Consider the following 21010-nt stretch of genomic DNA (forward strand, 5'->3'; position numbering starts at 1 on the left):
TTCCTAAAAAATAAATAAATAAAAAACATTCCAATGGGCTTTACTTTTCAAAATTAGTCATAAAACATAATCACTCGATTCACTCCTGGTAACAGGCGGAAGGCCTAGCAAGTTAGCTTAGCAAAGAGCAAAAGATGACTATTTATGAGATTAAAGCCATGTTTTTGCTCCATACTCACTTCATAACACCAGTTGAGTATCGGAAATGAACTTCTGTGATGTGTAGTGGCTTTTTATCACAGAATGTGGCAAACATATTTTATAATATTCTAATCATCATTTGTAAAGGCTATGATGGTTACCACTGTATTACAAACAGCTATGCATTATTCTAATAAAAAAAACAGAGATGCCTTGCAGAGGCGGACAGTATTGAAGTATTTTTACTTTCTGAGTAATTTTGTTTTTTAATATACTTTATCAGTTTTCTTCTTTGGAAAGCTTTTACTTCTTAACATACCAAAACATAATATTGTAATTTTACTGCAATACATTTCATATTGAATATCATTTAATATTTTATTACATTAAAAATGTAGTACTATATACTTTTACTCAAGTAAAAGTAATTCAAAGTTTTACTTGTTTACAAGTAAGAAAGTACTACATTTTTTATGTAAGTATAAAAGGTAAGAAAACAACAACTTTTATTTGTCAAATGTAGTGCAGTAAAAAGTATGGCATTATATATTATGCTTTTTAATGTAGTGAAGTAAAAGTTTTCCAAAGTTAAACACTGATAAAATATACTTAAAAATGTACTTGAATAGAAAGTAAAAAATACTCCAATACTGTTTATTGTCTTCATATTTCATCAGTTAAAACTTTCATGTCATTTTATTTATCTGCAGCAATCTCTGGATGCCTTTTGTTCATAAGGGATTTCCTAGAACGTCATTAAGATTTATGACTCTATCCCCTCAAACTGGTCCCGGACTAAAAATGCATCTTTGAGCTATTTTAACTGAAAGTAACTTGCCTTTTTTTCTCAAGATGCATACACGTAATGTTTTTTCTTTTCTTTTCTAAGGCATGTTTATAAAATCTAGAAAATGCCCTAAATGAACTAATGCCTAATTTTGGCTTAACCTTGTCTGTGAAACCGGTGAAGTGCCGAATTCTCTGACCCACCGAATTATGTGACCCTAGTAGGTGCTGTAGTGACGGTAGAGTTAGGATTAGGATTGTGATTAGAATTAGGTCACCTATACTATTTAAAGTGCCTACTAGGGTCACATAATTCACTGGGTCACAGAATTCGGCACAACACTGGACAGACATCAGTCTATGTGTTTAGGGCTCCATAATCCTCATTTTGGGTACATTTTTTACAAATATGGTGGAGTTTGGGTTCCTTGCCACTTTCACCTCTTCAGGCTTGCTTGGGGACACTTAATATTCAACAATATTACTGATCTGACTGTACTGACGCTTTTGTATTATAAAGATGACTTGACAAATGAAAACAATGTCCACTTCAGTGTGCCGGCATCCTTCATGCAGACTAACAGGTTGAAACTTAAAGCATTAAAAATATTTTTAAGATTTTTATGACCCACCCTTTGACCCATGTACAGATCCTTCTCAAAAATTTGCATATTGTGATAAAGTTTATTATTTTCCTTTCTTTAATGATAAAAATTAAACTTTCATATATTTTAGATTCATTGCACACCAACTGAAATATTTCAGGTCTTTTATTGTTTTAATACTGATGATTTTGGCACACAGCTCATGAAAACCCAAAATTCCTGTCTCAAAAAATTAGCATATTTCATCCGACCAATAAAAGAAAAGTGTTTTTACTTTTAAAAAAAGTCAACCTTCAAATAATTATGTTCAGTTATGCACTCAATACTTGGTGGGGAATCCTTTTGCAGAAATGACTGCTTCAAAGCGGCGTGGCATGGAGGCGATCAGCCTGTGGCACTGCTGAGGTGTTCTGGAGGCCCAGGATGCTTCGATAGCGGCCTTAAGCTCATCCAGAGTGTTGGGTCTTGTGTCTCTCAACTTTCTCTTCACAATATCCCACAGATTCTCTATGGGGTTCAGGTCAGGAGAGGTGGCAGGCCAATTAAGCACAGTAATATCATGGTCAGTAAACCATTTACCAGTGGTTTTGGCACTGTGAGCAGGTGCCAGGTCGTGCTGAAAAACCAAATCTTCATCTCCATAAAGCTTTTCAGCAGATGGAAGCATGAAGTGCTCAAATCTCCCGATAGCGAGCTGCATTGACCCTGCCCTTGATAAAACACAGTGGACCAACACCAGCAGCTGACATGGCACCCCAGACCATCACTGACTGTGGGTACTTGACACTGGACTTCAGGCATTTTGGCATTTCATTCTCCCCAGTCTTCCTCCAGACTCTGGCACCTTGATTTTTTCGGAATTTCCGAAAAAAGTACTTTGGACCACTGAGCAACAGTCCAGTGCCGCTTCTCTGTAGCCCAAAAGTGGCTTGACCTGGGGAATGCGGCACCTGTAGCCCATTTCCTGCACACGCCTGTGCACGGTGGCTCTGGATGTTTCTACTCCAGACTCAGTCCACTGCTTCCGCAGGTCCCCCGAGGTCTGGAATCGGTCCTTCTCCACAATCTTCCTCAGGGTCCGGTCACCTCTTCTCGTTGTGCAGCGTTTTTTGCCACACTTTTTCCTTCCCACAGACTTCCCATTGAGGTGCCTTGATACAGCACTCTGGGAACAGCATATTCGTTCAGAAATTTCTTTCTGTGTCTTACCCTCTCGCTTGAGGGTGTCAATGATGGCCTTCTGGACAGCAGTCAGGTCGGCAGTCTTACCCATGATTGCGGTTTTGAGTAATGAACCAGGCTGGGAGTTTTTAAAAGCCACAGGAATCTTTTGCAGGTGTTTAGAGTTAATTAGTTAATTTAGATAATTAGGTTAATAGCTCGTTTAGAGAACCTTTTCATGATATGCTAATTTTTTGAGGCAGGAATTTGGGCTTTCATGAGCTGTATGCCAAAATCATCAGTATTAAAACAATCAAAATACCTTAAATATTTCAGTTGGTAGCAATGAATCTAAAATATATTATAATTTATATAATTACATTATGGAAAATAATGAACTTTATCACAATATGCTAATTTTTTTAGAAGGACCTGTATATATACCCTGCGGCTCAATCAGCTCCCTAATTCACTAGTCAGGGCACTGATCAGGACATAAGTCAATGGGCTGACTCCTTGATCAGTGCCCTGACAACTGAACTAGGGAGCTGATTGAGACGCACCCATACTCACCTAAAGGATTAGGAACACCTGTTCAATTTCTCATTTATGCAATTATCTAATCAGCCAATGACATGACAGTTGCTTCAATGCTTTAGGGATGTGGTCCTGGTCAAGACAATCTCCTGAACTCCAAACTGAATGTCAGAATGGGAAAGAAAGGTGATTTAAGCAATTTGGAGCTTGGCATGGTTGTTTGTGCCAGACGGGCCGGTCTGAGTATTTCACAATCCGCTCAGTTACTGGGATTTTCATGCACAACTATTTCTAGGGTTTACAAAGAATGGTATGAAAAGGAAAAAAAAACATCCAGTATGTGGCAGTCCTGTGGGTGAAAATGCCTTGTTGATGCTAGAGGTCAGAGGAGAATGGGCCGACTGATTCAAGCTGATAGAAGAGCAACTTTGACTGAAATAACCACTCGTTATAACCGAGGTATGCAGCAAAGCATTTGTGAAGCCACAACACGCACAACCTTGAGGCGGATGGGCTACAACAGCAGAAGACTCCACCGGGTACCACTCATCCCCACTACAAATAGGAAAAAGAGCCTACAATTTGCACAAGTTCACCAAAATTGGACAGTTGAAGAAAAAAAGTTGCCTGGTCTTATGAGTCTCGATTTCTGTTGAGACATTCAGATGGTAGAGTCAGAATTTGGCGTAAACAGAATGAGAACATGGATCCATCATGCCTTGTTACCACTGTGCAGGCTGGTGGTGGTGGTGTAATGGTGTGAAGGGTGTTTTCTTGGCACATTTATGCTCCTTAGTGCCAATTGGGAATTGTTTAAATGCCATGGCCTACCTAAGCATTGTTTCTGACCATGTCCATTCTCTGATGGCTACTTCCAGCAGGATAATGTACCATGTCACAAAGCTTGAATCATTTTAAATTGGTTTCTTCAACATGACAATGAGTTCAGTGTACTTAAATGCCCCCCCCCCCAACCACCCACACCCACACACACGCGCACACGCACACGCACACGCACACGCACACGCACACGCACACGCACACGCACACACACACACACACACACACACACACACACACACACACACACACACACACACACACACCAGGTCTCAATCCAATAGAGCATCTTTGGGATGTGGTGGAACGGGAGCTTCGTGCCCTGGATGTTCATCCCACAAATCTCCATCAACTGCAAGATGCTATCCTATCAATATAGGCCAACGCCGATAGAGAATAATTCTCCCGAACAGTTGTATTCCGCATCGTCATCTCTTTCTTGTGTTTCTATGGAGACTTACTAGTTCCTTTTTTGTTGCAGTCTTAGCCCCTAACATGTTTGTGTGGTGAGGAAGTGAGGACAGCCACTGCGGCCCTCTTATTGCACACACAGAGTTACTGTGTTGCATTTTCACAAAAACAACTGATTAGAATGTGCAAAATGCAGTAAGTTCTCCTTAATAGCTTCAGGGGCCTGGGCTGATCCAGATAAACTTTCTAAAAATTTGACAAGCAAGTCCATTCTTAGCAGTATTTTTGCCCTCTTTACATATTGTTTATTTGCTTCATTAATAAAACTCATTAATAAAAAATGGGAAATATCTCCTTAATTTTTATCCTCACCAGCATTTTCCTTTTCACTTATCTCACTCACTGGAGCTTTGCAGTGTTGTTTTACTTGTAGTTTGATTATTTGTTCTGTTTTATTTATGACTGTTTACTTGTCTTTAATAAACTTTGAATTTAAGTTTTAGCTGCATGTGGTATCGAAATTGGAATTGAGTACTGTGTTAAATTTCACTGATATAATTTTAAGGTCATATTACTTTACAATACAAGAATATAGGTCCTACAAGTACACACACACACACACACACACACACACACACACACACACACACACACACACACACACACACACACACACACACACACACACACACACACACACGTCCTTCTCAAAAAATTAGCATATTGTGATAAAGTTCATTATTTTCCATAATGTAATGACAAAAATTAAACTTTCATATATTTTAGATTTATTGCAACCAACTGAAATATTTCAGGTATTTTATTGTTTTAATACTGATGATTTTGGCATACAGCTCATGAAAACTCAAAATTCCTGTCTCAAAAAATTAGCATATTTCATCCGACCAATAAAAGAAAAGTGTTTTTACTTTAAAAAAAAGTCAACCTTCAAATAATTATGTTCAGTTATGCACTCAATACTTGGTGGGGAATCCTTTTGCAGAAATGACTGCTTCAATGCGGCGTGGCATGGAGGCGATCAGCCTGTGGCACTGCTGAGGTGTTATGGAGGCCCAGGATGCTTCGATAGCGGCCTTAAGCTCATCCAGAGTGTTGGGTCTTGTGTCTCTCAACTTTCTCTTCACAATATCCCACAGATTCTCTATGGGGTTCAGGTCAGGAGAGGTGGCAGGCCAATAAAGCACAGTAATATCATGGTCAGTAAACCATTTACCAGTGGTTTTGGCACTGTGAGCAGGTGCCAGGTCGTGCTGAAAAACCAAATCTTCATCTCCATAAAGCTTTTCAGCAGATGGAAGCATGAAGTGCTCAAATCTCCCGATAGCGAGCTGCATTGACCCTGCCCTTGATAAAACACAGTGGACCAACACCAGCAGCTGACATGGCACCCCAGACCATCACTGACTGTGGGTACTTGACACTGGACGTCAGGCATTTTGGCATTTCCTTCTCAAAATTAAATCTCAGCTGTTTATTCCATAATTATTTTTTTAGTGTTATTACTAAAGACCCTAAAATTAGAGAGATAAGGAATTTGGCTGACAATGAAAAAAAGTCAAAAGATGTTAAATGTCTGGTTCCAAAGGGATTACTGCATAAAACTGATTTACTTTCTACGCTGATTTATATTCTTTAAGTACCTCTGACAGGATATTCATCAAATTTAGTACAAAGTTCTTCGGAAAAACAAGCACCATTACATCTAAAAGTCAGATGAGGGAGGCTTGAACATAATTGATTTTGAGGTTATGAATGGCACTGTTAAATTGAGGTGACTCCAAGCTTTATTTGGTCTACCTTTTCTTCAAAAATGTTTGATTCTTTTGAGGGCATTGATTTCCTTTGTGTGTGTGTGTGTGTGTGTGTGTGTGAAAAAAAAAGCAAAATTATTTATACTCAGAAATTATATCTGTCTTTGTTAAAAGCTGTGCCAAGTGGTTTGGCCCACTTCAGCTGGTTTAAGGTACATTGTGTTATTCACCTGCATTCTAAGACTTTAATCATTTATTGTCTGAATTGTATGGAGGAGAGCTGTGCGACTTTGATATATTACTTTGACTTTAATACCTGACTTTGTTTTTAAGCTGTACAATATTTGTCTTTTTCTTTTAATTATGATATAACCCTCGATCCCAAATTTTTTGTGTGTGACTATTTCTTAAAGATTTAATGATCTTCTTCAAATCCTTACGTCTCATTTTTTTAAATAAATAAACAAATAATATTAATAAAAAAAACTTTAAATTATCTAATCGTTTGAAGGTATTTTTTGAGGATAACCCTCTTGTGTAATGTTAAATATGTGTTTATTTATTTATTTTTTTTTTCATTTTTTTTTTTGGTTTATGTTGTTCATTTATTCTGTTGACTATACTATTTGGGATTTTTGAAATTGTATTAAGATTAGTGTTTTTAGGAAAAATAAATAAAAATACAACTGTTTCTTGTTTCTGGCCCTGCCTACGGTGGCCCTCTAGTGCCCATAAAGGCGATCACATCAACATTGCGCTAAATGCAATGAGCTAAGCTGCTTATAAATCTTAAGGCTATATCACTTAGAACAAATCAGATTTTTGAATTTTAATACTACATCACTGAATATTGTCTGATCGTATTGTTTTTAGACAAGATGAGGTGATGGTACATCAATATGTTATTTTTTTGTAAAGTATGCAAGTATTTGACTGCTCTTGAAAAATATTTAAATAAATTACATATTTATAGTCATCTGGCTCTAGTGATTGTGTTATATTATTCTGTTTTATTGTTCTTAAGACCTTTTTTATATAACGTCCTTCGGATGAGATGTTCAACTGAGTTCCTGACTCTCTGTGGTCCTTAAAAATCCCAGGATGTCTTTTAGAACAGGATTAGGGGTGTAAAATCTGGCCAAATTTGCCCATTGGACTCTGTCCATCATCATGGCCTCCTCATAAGCCCCATACACTGATTGGCTTCATCACTCGGTCTTCTCTCCACCAATCAGCTGGTGTGTGGTGAGCGTTCTGGCGCAATATGGCTGCTTGTCGCATCATCCAGGTGGGTGCTGCACATTGGTGGTGGTTGAGGAGATTCCCCCCTTCTATATGTTAAGCGCTTTGAGTACCCAGAAAAGCTATAAATACATGTAACAAATTATTATTATTATTATTATTATTATTATTATTATTATTATTATTATTATTATTATTATTATTATTATTATAGCACATTTGAGATATCATGATTTGAGACCAAAGTCAAAAATCGCACCTTACACTCAAGCTAAGAACTTAAAGAAATATTTTATTTAGGCCTATCTGTTTTTTTGTTTAGTTTATTTGTGTCTCATTTGTTTATTTTTTTGTCCAGCTTTTTCAAAATAACCCCAAACATTTTTCTATGACAGTTGACAGCCAAGCAATTAAGTTTGAACTTTAAATCTTAAAAAAAAAATATATCATTAAATTGCATAAATAAGAACGCAATCTGCCCAGTAGATGGAGACATACAGAAGTGCAATCTGCTATAGCTATTGTTGACACTAAAGGATCACTGGACTGCACATTGACCTTTCAAATATAATTTCACAGATAAGAAATAAATACACAGAGATAGAAATTTGTCAATGCAACTCAACATTCTCAAATCAAGGACAATAATTGCTTCATAACTTTAGGCAGGTGTCCTTGAAGGTCATGTAGCCTACATTACAAGGACAAATATTCAAGGGGAAAAAGGTGCAACGTCTGTCAGTTTTTCCAAAAACACACAGAGCTCGAATTACCCTATACAACAAAGTTCCAAAGTTAAACTTTTACGGGGACATTAGCCTATATTTTAGTGATTTTTTTTCTGACACCCTGTCCCAGTTTTAAGTCTGGATGTCCTGAGGTTTTGAGAGTTTTGAGGTTTCACCAGGACTTCTTGTGGATTGAATTGAAATTGTATAAATGGTATGTGTAGGCCTATAATTAAATATCATAAAGAAATATAATAATGCTATATCTTTTCATAGTTGAGAATCATCTTTAAACGAAGGTTGGTTAAAATAATCCCGAAGCCTGAAATTGAATGTAATTTCATGTAATTTTATTTTTTAAACCAGATGACATAGCATACCATACAAATAAAATATATTTTAAATGAAATGACATGAACAAATACACAATTCAAAAGACAGTTTTCCTCGGTCTTAGGAAGTAAAATTTCCCTGAACACTTTTTTGTATTAACTGGTATAGAATATATAGCATTCATAATCATTTTGCAAATATTATTATGTGTTTATCTCGATTTATCTGTGTATCAGTTTTACGCGCACAGTCCGACGTCACGGTTGCGTCATGGGCATCTCCTCCCACTCGCTTTGTTTCTTGCTTTAGGACGCGCTGTATCTGTTAGCGTTAAATCATGTCCGTAGAGTAAATGGGAACATCTCCGGTCTTAGTGTATGACTGAACCGTGACATATGATCAAAAGTAAGATCGGGAGCTGTCTTTAATTTGAATTAATCAAGGATTTACTGGTTTTATTCGCCGCTGGGTGGACTGGTCGTATATGAAAATGGACCAGGCGGCGAGCCGCTACCAAGTGGTAAGTCAAAATCACGCATCGTTATATAAGTCGATGGTCAAACATGCCATGTTACACAATAGACTGGCATGTCTGATTACTGTCATTTTATCGCCAACCTTTAATCGTACGTGACTTCCGCATCTTCATACCACACCTTCACCGTTATAGCGCGCGACAGTTCACGCGTTTTTGCGTTGAGATCCGCAAAACGGTCCTCAGCGAAAGGGACGCTTTGCAAAGTTGAACTACCGGTAGCTTAGCCTACTTTAATATTGTCGCGCTAAATAACGCAGGATCAAGAACGGCGTCCGGTTTGACTGACGGCTCCAAACCGATATGATACAGTAGCTAACCGTGGTTTATGATAATTTGTTGTAAAACCACAATTTTACCATCGTTTAACTTTGCCATATTTTAAACAGGAAATTTGTAATAAAATCATGGAAATATAAGGCATTTTGACTGGTTAGTTCAGTTAAGTTTTTGTTTATGTTCAAGAATGCTCGGACATCAACCATACGTCTCCCTCTCTGTCACATTACTTTTTTGTTGCGAGGGATTTATTCGATTTATGTTTACAACGTAGTTTATGTGACTATTTTATTTTTATTTTTTTATGTGATATCCGGACATTTGCATAAGAAGTGGATTAAAACAGTCCTACAACTGGTGCGTTCAAAATTATTGGAACTGATAAGGCGCACTTGGATAGATATGTTTTGGGGTGCTCAAACGCATTTTGAAGCATCTTTGGCACGTTTAATCATTCAAACGCATTTTGAGGTGTTGTGCATTCAAAATATTTGAGTTGTCACAGGTTAACTTGAAAATCATAGGCACGTTTTAGTCATTATGCATTTTCAAACGCATGTGGAGACATTGTAGGCATGTTTAAATTGTTCTTTTACATTTTGATGCGTCACAGGCTCACTTGGAAATACAAATACTACATCTTCAAAAAATGGATACTACAGTGTTACCATCTCTGAACATACTATCTCGGAGAAGAGTTAGACAACATGATTTGCCCCTCTAAAATGCCATCTTAGAAGTTGGGGAGTGTTTAAGTACACACTGAGCCATTACAGATGGTTTTGGGGCATTTATTGGAGCTCACAGACACATCGAGCACATTTTCCGTTCAAATTTGAAGCATCACGGGTCTTGTCACAGGTGCACTCTGAACCTTTTAAGCTTTTGGGGCATTCAAACGCGTTTTGAAATACCACAGACAGTAATGGGATGTTGGGTACATTTTGGCATTCGGTTTTGATGCTTCACTTTCCAATCCAACTCCAATTCCAAGTGCAAGAGTTGTTACAGTTTCACTTGGAACCTTTAAGTTGACATAAGTGCATTTGGAACATTAAAATGTGTTAAAATAGTTTGAGAACAAAACACTTTCAGGGAAATTGTAAAATATTTGTAATTAAAATGGTCATTGCTTAAATTGAGGAAGCCACTGTAGCTCCTATTTCATACATAACTGGCGAAACAATAAATGTTGTCATATTATCTTGTGCTATCGTGTGAGACAGTGTTGGTAGTTCATTAACAGTAGGTGGATTGAAACAGTTAGAACAGTTAAGGCAACATAAACACATTTGGAACATTAAAATAAAATATTTTTTAGCAGATGGGTGCTCAAACACATTTTGCAGTATCACAAGCGCGTTTGGATAATTCAAATACATTTTGAAGCATCATTGCATTTAATCATTTGAACACATGTTTACAGGTTTTACAGTTGCATTCAAAATGTAATTATACTTGTCACTGGTTAACTTGCAACATTTAAAGCCACATAGGCACTTTTTAGTCATGTTATGGGGCCTTCAAATGCATGCTAAGGTATCGTAGGCATGTTTAAATTATTCTACACATTTTGAGGTGTCACAAGGCCACTTGTGTTAAACGCACTTTGAGCCGTTAGATTGTTTGAACGCACTTTAAAGGCATCATAGTTGCATGTTCGAACCTTGACTGCAGGTGTGTTTGGGATGTACAAAAAAAGTGTATACGCTTTTTAATCACATGGGGTGTTATAGGTGCGCTAGGTTGCGCTCAAAGGCAATATGACACGACGTAGGTGTGTTTGGGATATTTAAACATATTTTGGAGCATTCCAGTGCATTTTGAGTGGTCCTGGCTTTGTTTGGGGCATTGAAACGTACGGTAATGTTAACCTGACAAGCCAGACCCACATCAAGATGTTTGGTCTGGAAACTCACCATTGACAGGGCTCAATCTGAGGGGCGGGATAAACGGTTGTCTTTCAAACTCCCTCTGCACACGATTGGATAGCACTACAACCAACCAGAGCAACGTGAAGCAGAGCTCATTGATAGATTAAACATTCGCCGTATCCGATCGGCAAGACTCCTAACACATCTTCCCTTTTTAAGAATGACTCCAGTGCCGTTCTTTTGCTCAGAGAAAAGCTTAACTCCAAGTCTTCCAGAGTCACAGTCAAAGCTGATTCGATCGCCGTTCGCCAGCTTCTGTGTTTACTGGTAACACACAAGCGCAACCCGGCCGTCATTATGTTAAGCCCCACCCACCGACTCTATACACCATGTGATTGGCCGGACCAGAGTTTGGTTTTTACAGCTCAGACGTGTATTGAGAGTTGCTAAACGATACACTGTAAAAAATTATTTAGAAAAAAAGTTACCTGGTTGCCTTAATTTTGAGTTCATTGAAATTAAAATTTTGAGTTAATACAATGACAATTTTTTGAGATTTGACAACCTTTGTTAAAAGATTATTAAAAGATTTTGTAAGCATATTGGGTAATTGTGTGTGTTTTATTTCTGATGACGCAGTGAAACATGCCAAATATTGCTATTTTCATGATTTATCAATTTTTTTATGTGGTTCAGATACAAAAATATTTAGAGTTTCTATTTATTAAACAAATTTCCTTCATTGTATCAACTCAAATTTTTAATTTCAATAAACTAAAATTTTTAAGGCAACCAGGTTACTTACTTTTTTAAGTTAAACCAAAAAAAACCAACCAAATTTTTTTACAGTGTACTCGCGGCTGATTAGATTTGCTGCCGCTAGCATGTGTCTAGGTTTCTAGGCTAAGGTAATGTCCTTTCGGTGGACATTTCACTTGGTTTTCAACAAGTTACAACCTTCTACTGTATCATAAATAATAAGTGAATTATAATCACAAGTTTGTGTGTGTTTTCCACCCTGAACAATAGAGGACTGGCCTGGTAATCTGGATCCAGGACCTTTTGTTTATTATGGAAATCTGGTGACTCAAGACTCAGCTGGAAAGGGTTATGTGAAGTGTCCTAGAAAATATCTTCTATAAACATACAATACAAATATTATGATTATATGCACCTTACAAAAATTATCAGTTTAAACAAATAACTTGTTTTACAACAAAAAACAAGGGTAGCTTCCAGGTAAACATGTACAGAGTCATTGTGTACTGATCACAGAGATTTGTAGACTTTGGAATTGCTAATTCGGAGTATAAATCTGGTTCTTGGTATACACTTAGTTTTTTAACAGGGAATAAGGCCAAGATATTGTAGGCTTAGTTATTTTATACTTCATCAAAAACCCTGTTATTTTCTCTTCTCAATGTCTTGGTATAACAAGGAGAGCGTTCTGAAAGATTTCTGTATCCGGAGAGGAGCACAGCAACTGAAACTCAATTCCTGGAGTGTTGAGTAATTCATCCAGCAGGCCTCTGTATGTTTTCAAAATCATTTCATCATTTCTAGGAAGGAAAAAAAAAAGCACACAAACCTTTTTTGATCTTGCTCTGTGTTAGTGTTGCTATAGTGACCACAGGCAATAGTGCTTCTTAGATTCGTCAACAAATAGACATTGCTGGTCTTTCCATTTTGAGGTAATTCGAAATTTAGGTGGTTGTGGTTGTACCACATATACCATTCTCAGAAGTCGCTTCCTGCAGTATTTCATATAGCTCAGCCTTTGCTGCAAAAGTTCTCCTTAATCGTTTTTCAGTTTTATTATACTTGTACCAGGATATCAATGTCTCCCACTTTATCTTCAAACTCAGCACAATGCAGAACTGCAATGATGCAACTGCAATTTATTATTTGGCTTAATTTTTGTTCAGCTGTGATGTGAGAAGCCAGTTTTGATCTTTTTTTTGCATAATTGCACCCCCTCTCTTCCCAGTCTGTTTATTTGCTTTCTCTGTGAAGCCCCTCCTTCTGTAACGTCCAATGTGCTCTGATTGGTTGACTGGATATGGTTTCAGCATACTATTTTAAACACTCAACTTGCCTTGAGTGGTCGGAATTATTTAAATTAGAAATATTTATGCCGTGTTCGTTCCCAGAAGAAAACTCAAGACTACAATAGAGGCGTTTCAGGAAGTTCACAAACAGGGAGCACTGATATAGAGAATAACTCCCTTTGTGACTTTGTGCTTTTGTAACTTTGCAGACATTTTTAATGCCCAAACAGCAACATATTCACACTAAAGAAAGTTGGAAAAGTAAGAAAGCATAATACGTTTATAATTTGTACGTTATTTGTTTCTTCATTCCACGTTAGCATGCGTGACATTTAGTAAGTTGGCCCAGATATTTCAGCTGAAGAACTCAAGTCAGCACTTTTTAGGGTTTTCTGCGAACACTGATTCTGTGCCGTCTTAGTCATAACATAGATAAGATGTACTCTAGTCTGAGGTTTCTTCTAACAGCCCATTGCAAACAACTTGAGATTCTTTCTTTGTCCCTGGCCAGTTGTTGTGTTTATGTAATGGCAAATTATTTCGTCTTTTTATTGTCGTCAGTGCAGAGAGAGCCTGCCATCCGGCATCCGTGATGTGGCTTCATGGTGTAATCATTGTCATGTTGGTGCACAACAGTTCCTGAGCATCATTGACAAATATCTTATCTTGTGAAATGTGTGGTCAGTACCTTCACTCCCTATACACAGAGTACACGTGACAGCAAATTCGTAAATAAAAAAACAATATAACCCTAACCCATTCAAAAGCGATTTTAATGCCCAACATATGGATAGTGGCTCCCTGCTATACACAGATTATTTATAACACTGTGTATCATTAAATTCTTTTATTTTTTTACAACACAAGCAAAGATTGTGTGATTTCAGCACACATGCAGATAGGGTTGCCAAGTTTTTACATCAAAACCCGCCAACTACTAGCCCTAAACAATAGCTTCTCCGGGGGTTCTCCGGAGAAAAAATGGCATTTGGGGGATAAAATGTGTGTTATTTTGGAAAGGTCGCCTGCTAAAAATCGCACTCATGGGTCTATATATCACATAATAGTCGCTTCAACTCGCGGACATAGAAAACAACCTGCGGAAAAAACGCGGACTTGGCAACACAGTGCAGTTGAACTCTGTTGAGATTTGACAATGCGTCGCTTCGTTGCTCTGATTGGTTGTAGGTCTATCCAATTGATGTCTTTTCTGGTTCGGTTGAAACACGCCCCATAATGACAGCCCAAAGGAGCAGTTTCAGACTCATATTCTGACTAGAATTGAGTATGACCACATCAGGCTAAATCTTTAGTGACGTGGGAACACTGGCCTAATTGTGCAAAGGACATGTCCCAACTCCTGAAACTTCTGAGTCTGGTATAGCCACCTACAGCATGCTCTTGACACTTGCCTTGTGCAACCCCTTTTGAGAGCCAGAGAGTGAGAAGACGCAGCAACTCTGAATCACTCGCGCGGTTTGTAAATTGCTTCTCGCTGAAAGTTTTAAAATGACTGATTTGATCTTAAAGTTTGTGTGGATTGGTTTACTCATACAACCTACATGTTAATGTGGGATTTTCCCACATTGAGCGTGACACCTGCAGGAAAAAACCTGCAATCCTGCTCCGAAATTCAAGCCGTGACAATAAGGATTCTGAGGATCTCTGCTTAAAAATAAAATAATGATGCAGCCATCTTTCTACATTCATTTTCTCCCTGTTATTTGTATAGTGAAAACTGTGTCATTTTGACAAATGGTGTAGATTACTCAGTAAATGTTTATCCTTGATGGCATTTCATATTTTTACTTTCATTTACAATTTATGTTAGTCTTTATTCAGAATAAAATATTATCAAAATTAAAGATTTAATCCGGGTCACTGGTTGAGTTAACATGGAATTACCCTATTGTGACAACCCTACTTAAAGGGATACTCCACCGCTTTTTCATATTAAACTATGTTATTCCCTTAACTAAAACGAGTTGATACATACCTCTCTCGTCTCAGTGTGTGCACTTAATCTCTCTGACACGCAGTGACGATCTGATAGCATTTAGCTTACCCCACTAAGCCCAGTTCATTCACTATGGTACCAAACAGAGATCAAGTTAGAAGTACCAAACACCTCCATCTTTTCCCTATTTAAATACAGTTACACGAATAGTTGAACGATCAAGTATGGTGACAAAATAAAACGTGGTACTTCTCTAATAGGATTAAAAAGGAGAACTATAATGTATGGCGGATTAGCACTTCTGAGAGTACTTCGACTCGGCGCAGTAAAAAGTCCCGGCCGAAACATCTTTCCTCACACCTCCCCCTCACTCTCTCATTTCTGTCAATAGGGAGATGTGAGGTAAGATGTTTCGGCCGGGACTTTTTACTGCGCCGAGCCGAAGTACTCTCAGAAGTGCTATTCCACCACACATTATAGTTTTCCTTTTTAATCCGATTAGAAACGCGCCACGTTTTATTTTGTCACCATACTTGATCGTTCAACTACTCGTGTAACTCTATTTAAATAGGGAAAACGTGGAGGTGTTTGGTACTTCTAACTTGATCTCTTTTTGGTTCCATAGTGAATGAACTGTGCTTAGGGAGCTAAGCTAAATGCTATCAGATCGTCACTGCGTGTCAGAGAGATTAAGTGCACACACTGAGACGAGAGAGGTATGTATCAACTCGTTTAAGTTAAGGGAATAACTTAGTTTAGTATGAAAAGGCAGTGAAGTATCACTTTTAAAGGATTGTCTTTGTAAGTCACTGAATTACTGCCACAAATGTGAAACAGACAGGTCGAATCCCCTTGTATCTGTTTGGACGATTGATTCTTAATGACACATCAAACAGGTGCAGCTGAAGGACATCCTTGTGCCTGTCTCGTGGTTTGCATTACCGTCGCTCTCGTGTTACTGTGTGATTTTCGCTGTTTGCTAACTTTGTTGGCAGACAACTGTGCATCCTACTGCACTCTGATGTGCCAAATACATCCCCTGCAATCTTGAACTGTCATATTACCATGAGGCCTCAATGCCTGGAAGATGTTTTCAGGTTACTTCATGTGGATTAATATAAGATTACTTTTTCTTGAAGTTTAGCTTTACAGATTGTTCTGTTGATTGTGGGGCGAGGGCAGTAAGGTTATGTGACCGAAGAGACCACGTTGTTGACGTGTTCCTTGCAGTGTTAGATGATATCCTCCTTTCGTTGAGTACATCATGGTGTCAATTCACCCAACGCAAGACAGACCTTGTCAGATTTGTCATAAACACAGCATGAAACACATGTTGTGAGTATCCTTTTCTTCTCTATTGTGAGGTATATATGAGTGAAACAGCTTCTTGAGCAAAAAAAATGTCCATGGGGAATTGATTGGAGAGTGCTAGGAAGGTTGTGGTTTGCTATTGGTCAAGCTCATGTGAGTGACTGGTTGTCCCGCTCTCGCTCTAGTAAACATGTTATCAGAGAAGAGAAGTCACTGCACGAGGGAGGGAAAGTCGCTGTGTGATTTAAAGATTACGAGGCATGAATAAAAAAGAAAAGTAAAAAGTACACGTAAAAAAAAAAAGTAAAAGTAAAATCATTTAAAGGGGTAATAAACTGCATTGTTTTATTATTTTTCCTGTGGTGCACTTGTAATGTTAGTATGATTTTAACTAGAGATGTTCCAATACCTGTTCCTTTCACTTCTCTTACCGATTCCGATACCTGGGCTCAGGGTATCGGCTAGACATGTGCCGATTTTCGATAATGCGATTTATCACGATAATGAATATGCACGATATTGTTATCGTGGGCACTTTAAAATATCATAAATAATAATTTATTAACAATTAATGTTTTTTTTTTTATAATGCACTCAAGAATACTTTGCCCATCAACCGTATAAATGCTCAACACCGCTGTATTCTGCATCAAAGGGACGCGCTCAGATGTAAACAAGCCCGCGCTGGTGAAATGCCGCTCAGTGACAGCAGAGGGCGCTGATGAACGGCAGAATGCTGCGGTTATCCCGGAAACCCCGCAAACAAAACCATCCGCGCTAGTGAAGGAGTTTTTAAAACAGCCATTCGTTTTTTGTAATCTCAATGTTCATCACAGCACCTAATACTTAATACTTAACTTAATAGGCTATTTATTTTCAAACTTAAACATTTTTATGCTTTAATCTGGACTACAACATGCCCTAATAATTAGAACTGTTCTGATTATTTGTTATTGTTCAGTAAAACTTTGAGATATACGACTTCATTAGTTAACATGTTAATTCATTATTACCAAACTGACAATGAAAAATACTTATAAAGAATTAATCATTCTAAGTAATGTTAATTTCTTAGTTACTGTTTAATAACATTAAAATCAAAATAACATTTTTAAAGGACCCAAGATAAAACTAACAATGATCAGTATTTCTTAACTAACACTACCAAAAACATTATACTTCCTGTACCAAATGTAGCTATTGCTCAATCTTAGTTAATGCATTAAATAATGAGACCTTATTGTAATTTGTTACCTGTTGTTCTTTATAGCCTAATTCTTTTGCACTTTAATCTGTTTGAAAATTGTACTTTTATAGCTCAGAAAAAAAAACAAGAGACCACTTAACATTGATTTCTCTTAATTTTTTTTCTAGAACTGTATATATTTTTGGTGCATTATTGTATTTAAACATTCAGTTATACTAAAATAGTTCTTAAAGCTGTTATGCTATGGCAACACTTTTTGCAACTTATTTCAATATCGTGATAATATCGTACATCGTGATAAAACGTCAGCAATTAATCGCAACATGAAAAATTGATATCGGCACATGCCTAGTATCGGCCGATACCGAGTACTGATCCGATACCTGGGTGTGTATCTGTATATACAGTTATATATAGACATGTGCCGATTTTCGATAATGCGATTTATCACGATAATGAATATGCACGATATTGTTATCGTGGGCGCTTTAAAATATCGTAAATAATAATTTATGAACAATTTATAATTTTTTTATAATGCACTTAAGAATACTTTGCCCATCAACCGTATAAATGCTCAACACCGCTGTATTCTGTCAAAGGGACACGCGCTCAGATATCAACAAGCCCAACGTGCGTTTGCACATGACTGAACCGGTGAAGGAGACGCGCTGCTGAAGTGCCGCTCAGTGACAGCAGAGGGCGCTGATGAACTGCAGAATGAAGCCGGTTACCCCGGAAACCAGCAAACAAACAAAAAAACGCGTGTAGTTTTTAATTAAAACAGCCATTCGTTTTTGTAATCTCAATGTTGTTCATCACAGCACCAAATACTTAATACTTAAAGACTTAATAGGCTATTTATTTTCAAATTTAAACATTTTTATGTTTTAATCTGGACTACAACCCTAATAATTAGAACTGTTTGTTATTGTTCAGTATAACTTTGAGATACGACTTCATTAGTTAACATGTTAATTCATTATTACCAAACTGACAATGAAAAATACTTATAAAGAATTAATCATTCTATGTTAATTTCTTAGTAACTTTTTAATAACATTAAAATCAAAATCAAAATAACTTTTAATGGACCTAAGATAAAACTAACAATGATCAGTATTTCTTAACTAACATTAACAAAAACATTAAACTTTCTGTACCAAATGTAGCTATTGCTCAATCTTAGTTAATGCATAAACTAATGAGCCCTTATTGTAATGTGTAAGCCTACCTGTTGTTCTTTATAGCCTAATTCTTTTGCACTTTAATCTGTTTGAAAATTTTACTTTTACAGCTCTGAAAAAAATCAAGAGACCACTTGATTTCTCAATGAGGGGTCTCTTAATTTTTTTCCAGAGCTGTATATATTTTTGGTGCATTATTGTATTTAAACATTGTTATTTTTGTTCTTACAAAAATAGTTCTTAAAGCTGTTATGCTATGGCAACACTTTTTTTTGCAACTTATTTAAATATCGTGATAATATCGTATATCGTGATAAAACGTCATCAATTAATCGCAGCATGAAAAATTGATATCGGCACATGCCTAGTTATATATAATAATTGCCCTGTATGAATAGCTAGAATTATTTTATGGTGTGCTTCAGACTTATCCCTTAATAAAACATGAACAAATACAGACAGTGAACTACTGTATTTATTACAATATTTTATTATCTGATAGTAATATTATTTATTTTTCTTAAGTAAAAAAAAGAACTTCAAATTCAGCCACAAATCTAACACCACAAACTGAAAAGGTATTTTAGTTTTACAATACCGTATAAAAAAACAAAAATAATCTAGGAATATAAACAATTATGATTAATCAGAAAATAATCTCTAAACAAAACAAGTGAAAAATAAGCAACCATTTTTATTAGAGACATTATTATTACATAGAGATGCTAAATCTACTGTAGGCTACAACAGTAACCTAATATACTCTGTCAATTTCTTCACGTTAAACCAAACTTTTATTTTGATGGGTTTCCGTGAAGACATTTTAAGTGTCTATATTCATGATATGACATTTGCATTTTTGCAAAGAGTTTGAAGTTATCATCTAGGGCTGCAACAAACGATTATTTTGATACAAACGATTAAGCGACTAATAGGGATGCACGATATTATCGGCACGACATCGGTATCGGCCGATAAACGCTTAAAATATACAAATCGGCATCGGCCGATATGAAAACATTATGCCGATATGCCTTGCCGATATGATAACGTGTTGATATGCGCCTGCAATAACTCACGTGTGCAAGGAGTGCTACTGCGATAAGACAATGTCAGCACTGCAGTCATTCTTCAAGTGAAAACAAAAAAAAACATTGCATGTACAGTGATTTATATTGACTGTTTTTAAATGCTGCCTTGAATTTCTGAATGCACGTACAGAAGGACGTGACCGTCAGCAGCAGATTTGCCACGTTTTCACAACAAAACTAGCCCAAAACAAGCCCAATCGCGTCTCCCCACTCTCTAGCGCGTGCGGCAGCCTCCACAGCACTAGAAGCTCCTCCAGGTCCTAGTGCCCTCCAACTAGACCGCTATATATTTATACATGTAGTGGGTGCGCTGTTGTTACAGTAATACAATGAAAAGTAGAATACACAAATAAATTGAAGTTACTTCTTGTTCTGAATAAACAAATCAGTAATGATGTCATAAATCACAAGCATGACACTTGTAAATTAAATACTTTAATATACAGTGTATTAATCTGTAATAAAATTTTATGAAATGGATGATGAAAAATAATCCAAGGAGCTCTACAATAATTGTAGAATTAAAAGACAGCATCAATGGATGTCATGCCACCCCCACTTCATGTGCACAAACGTTAAATCCAAAAATACAATATTTAGGTTACAGCTGCATCTGGGGTGAAAAATGACTGGCTTTATTATTGTTATTTTCAGAGCTTTTAATATACTCTTATCATAAAAAGAACTTTATTAACATTTATTTATCTTCAACAATAGTCCTTTTATTAAGGAGACCTCAGAAATCTGAAACCAGAATGAAAAAAAAATAGTTTTTGCTCAAAATGGTGTTGTTTCCAAACAAAGGGAAAAAATAAACATATATCGGCATCGGTATCGGCATCGGCCAAAATGAGCTGAAAAATATCGGCATATCGGATATCGGCAAAAATCCAATATCGTGCATCCCTAGCGACTAATCATCGATTATTGCCATCACTGTTGATGACTAATCAGTAAGTTTGGAA

The 21010-nt window shown here is 36.9% G+C and overlaps 1 protein-coding gene across 1 annotated transcript in view; it reads left to right on the forward strand.

Annotated features, from left to right (window-relative positions):
* The first annotated feature begins 8844 nt into the window (after nucleotides 1-8844).
* The window catches only part of ndfip2 (Nedd4 family interacting protein 2), a 30016-nt gene continuing 17850 nt past the window's right edge, over nucleotides 8845-21010 (forward strand). Inside the window, exon 1 of the mRNA XM_067442212.1 lies at nucleotides 8845-9076. Coding sequence (XP_067298313.1) covers nucleotides 9041-9076 — 36 coding nt within the window. The 5' untranslated portion in view covers nucleotides 8845-9040. The remainder of the gene's footprint in view (nucleotides 9077-21010) is intronic.

Source organism: Pseudorasbora parva, chromosome 4 (assembly GCF_024679245.1).
Source record: "Pseudorasbora parva isolate DD20220531a chromosome 4, ASM2467924v1, whole genome shotgun sequence".
Lineage (NCBI taxonomy): Eukaryota > Metazoa > Chordata > Actinopteri > Cypriniformes > Gobionidae > Pseudorasbora > Pseudorasbora parva.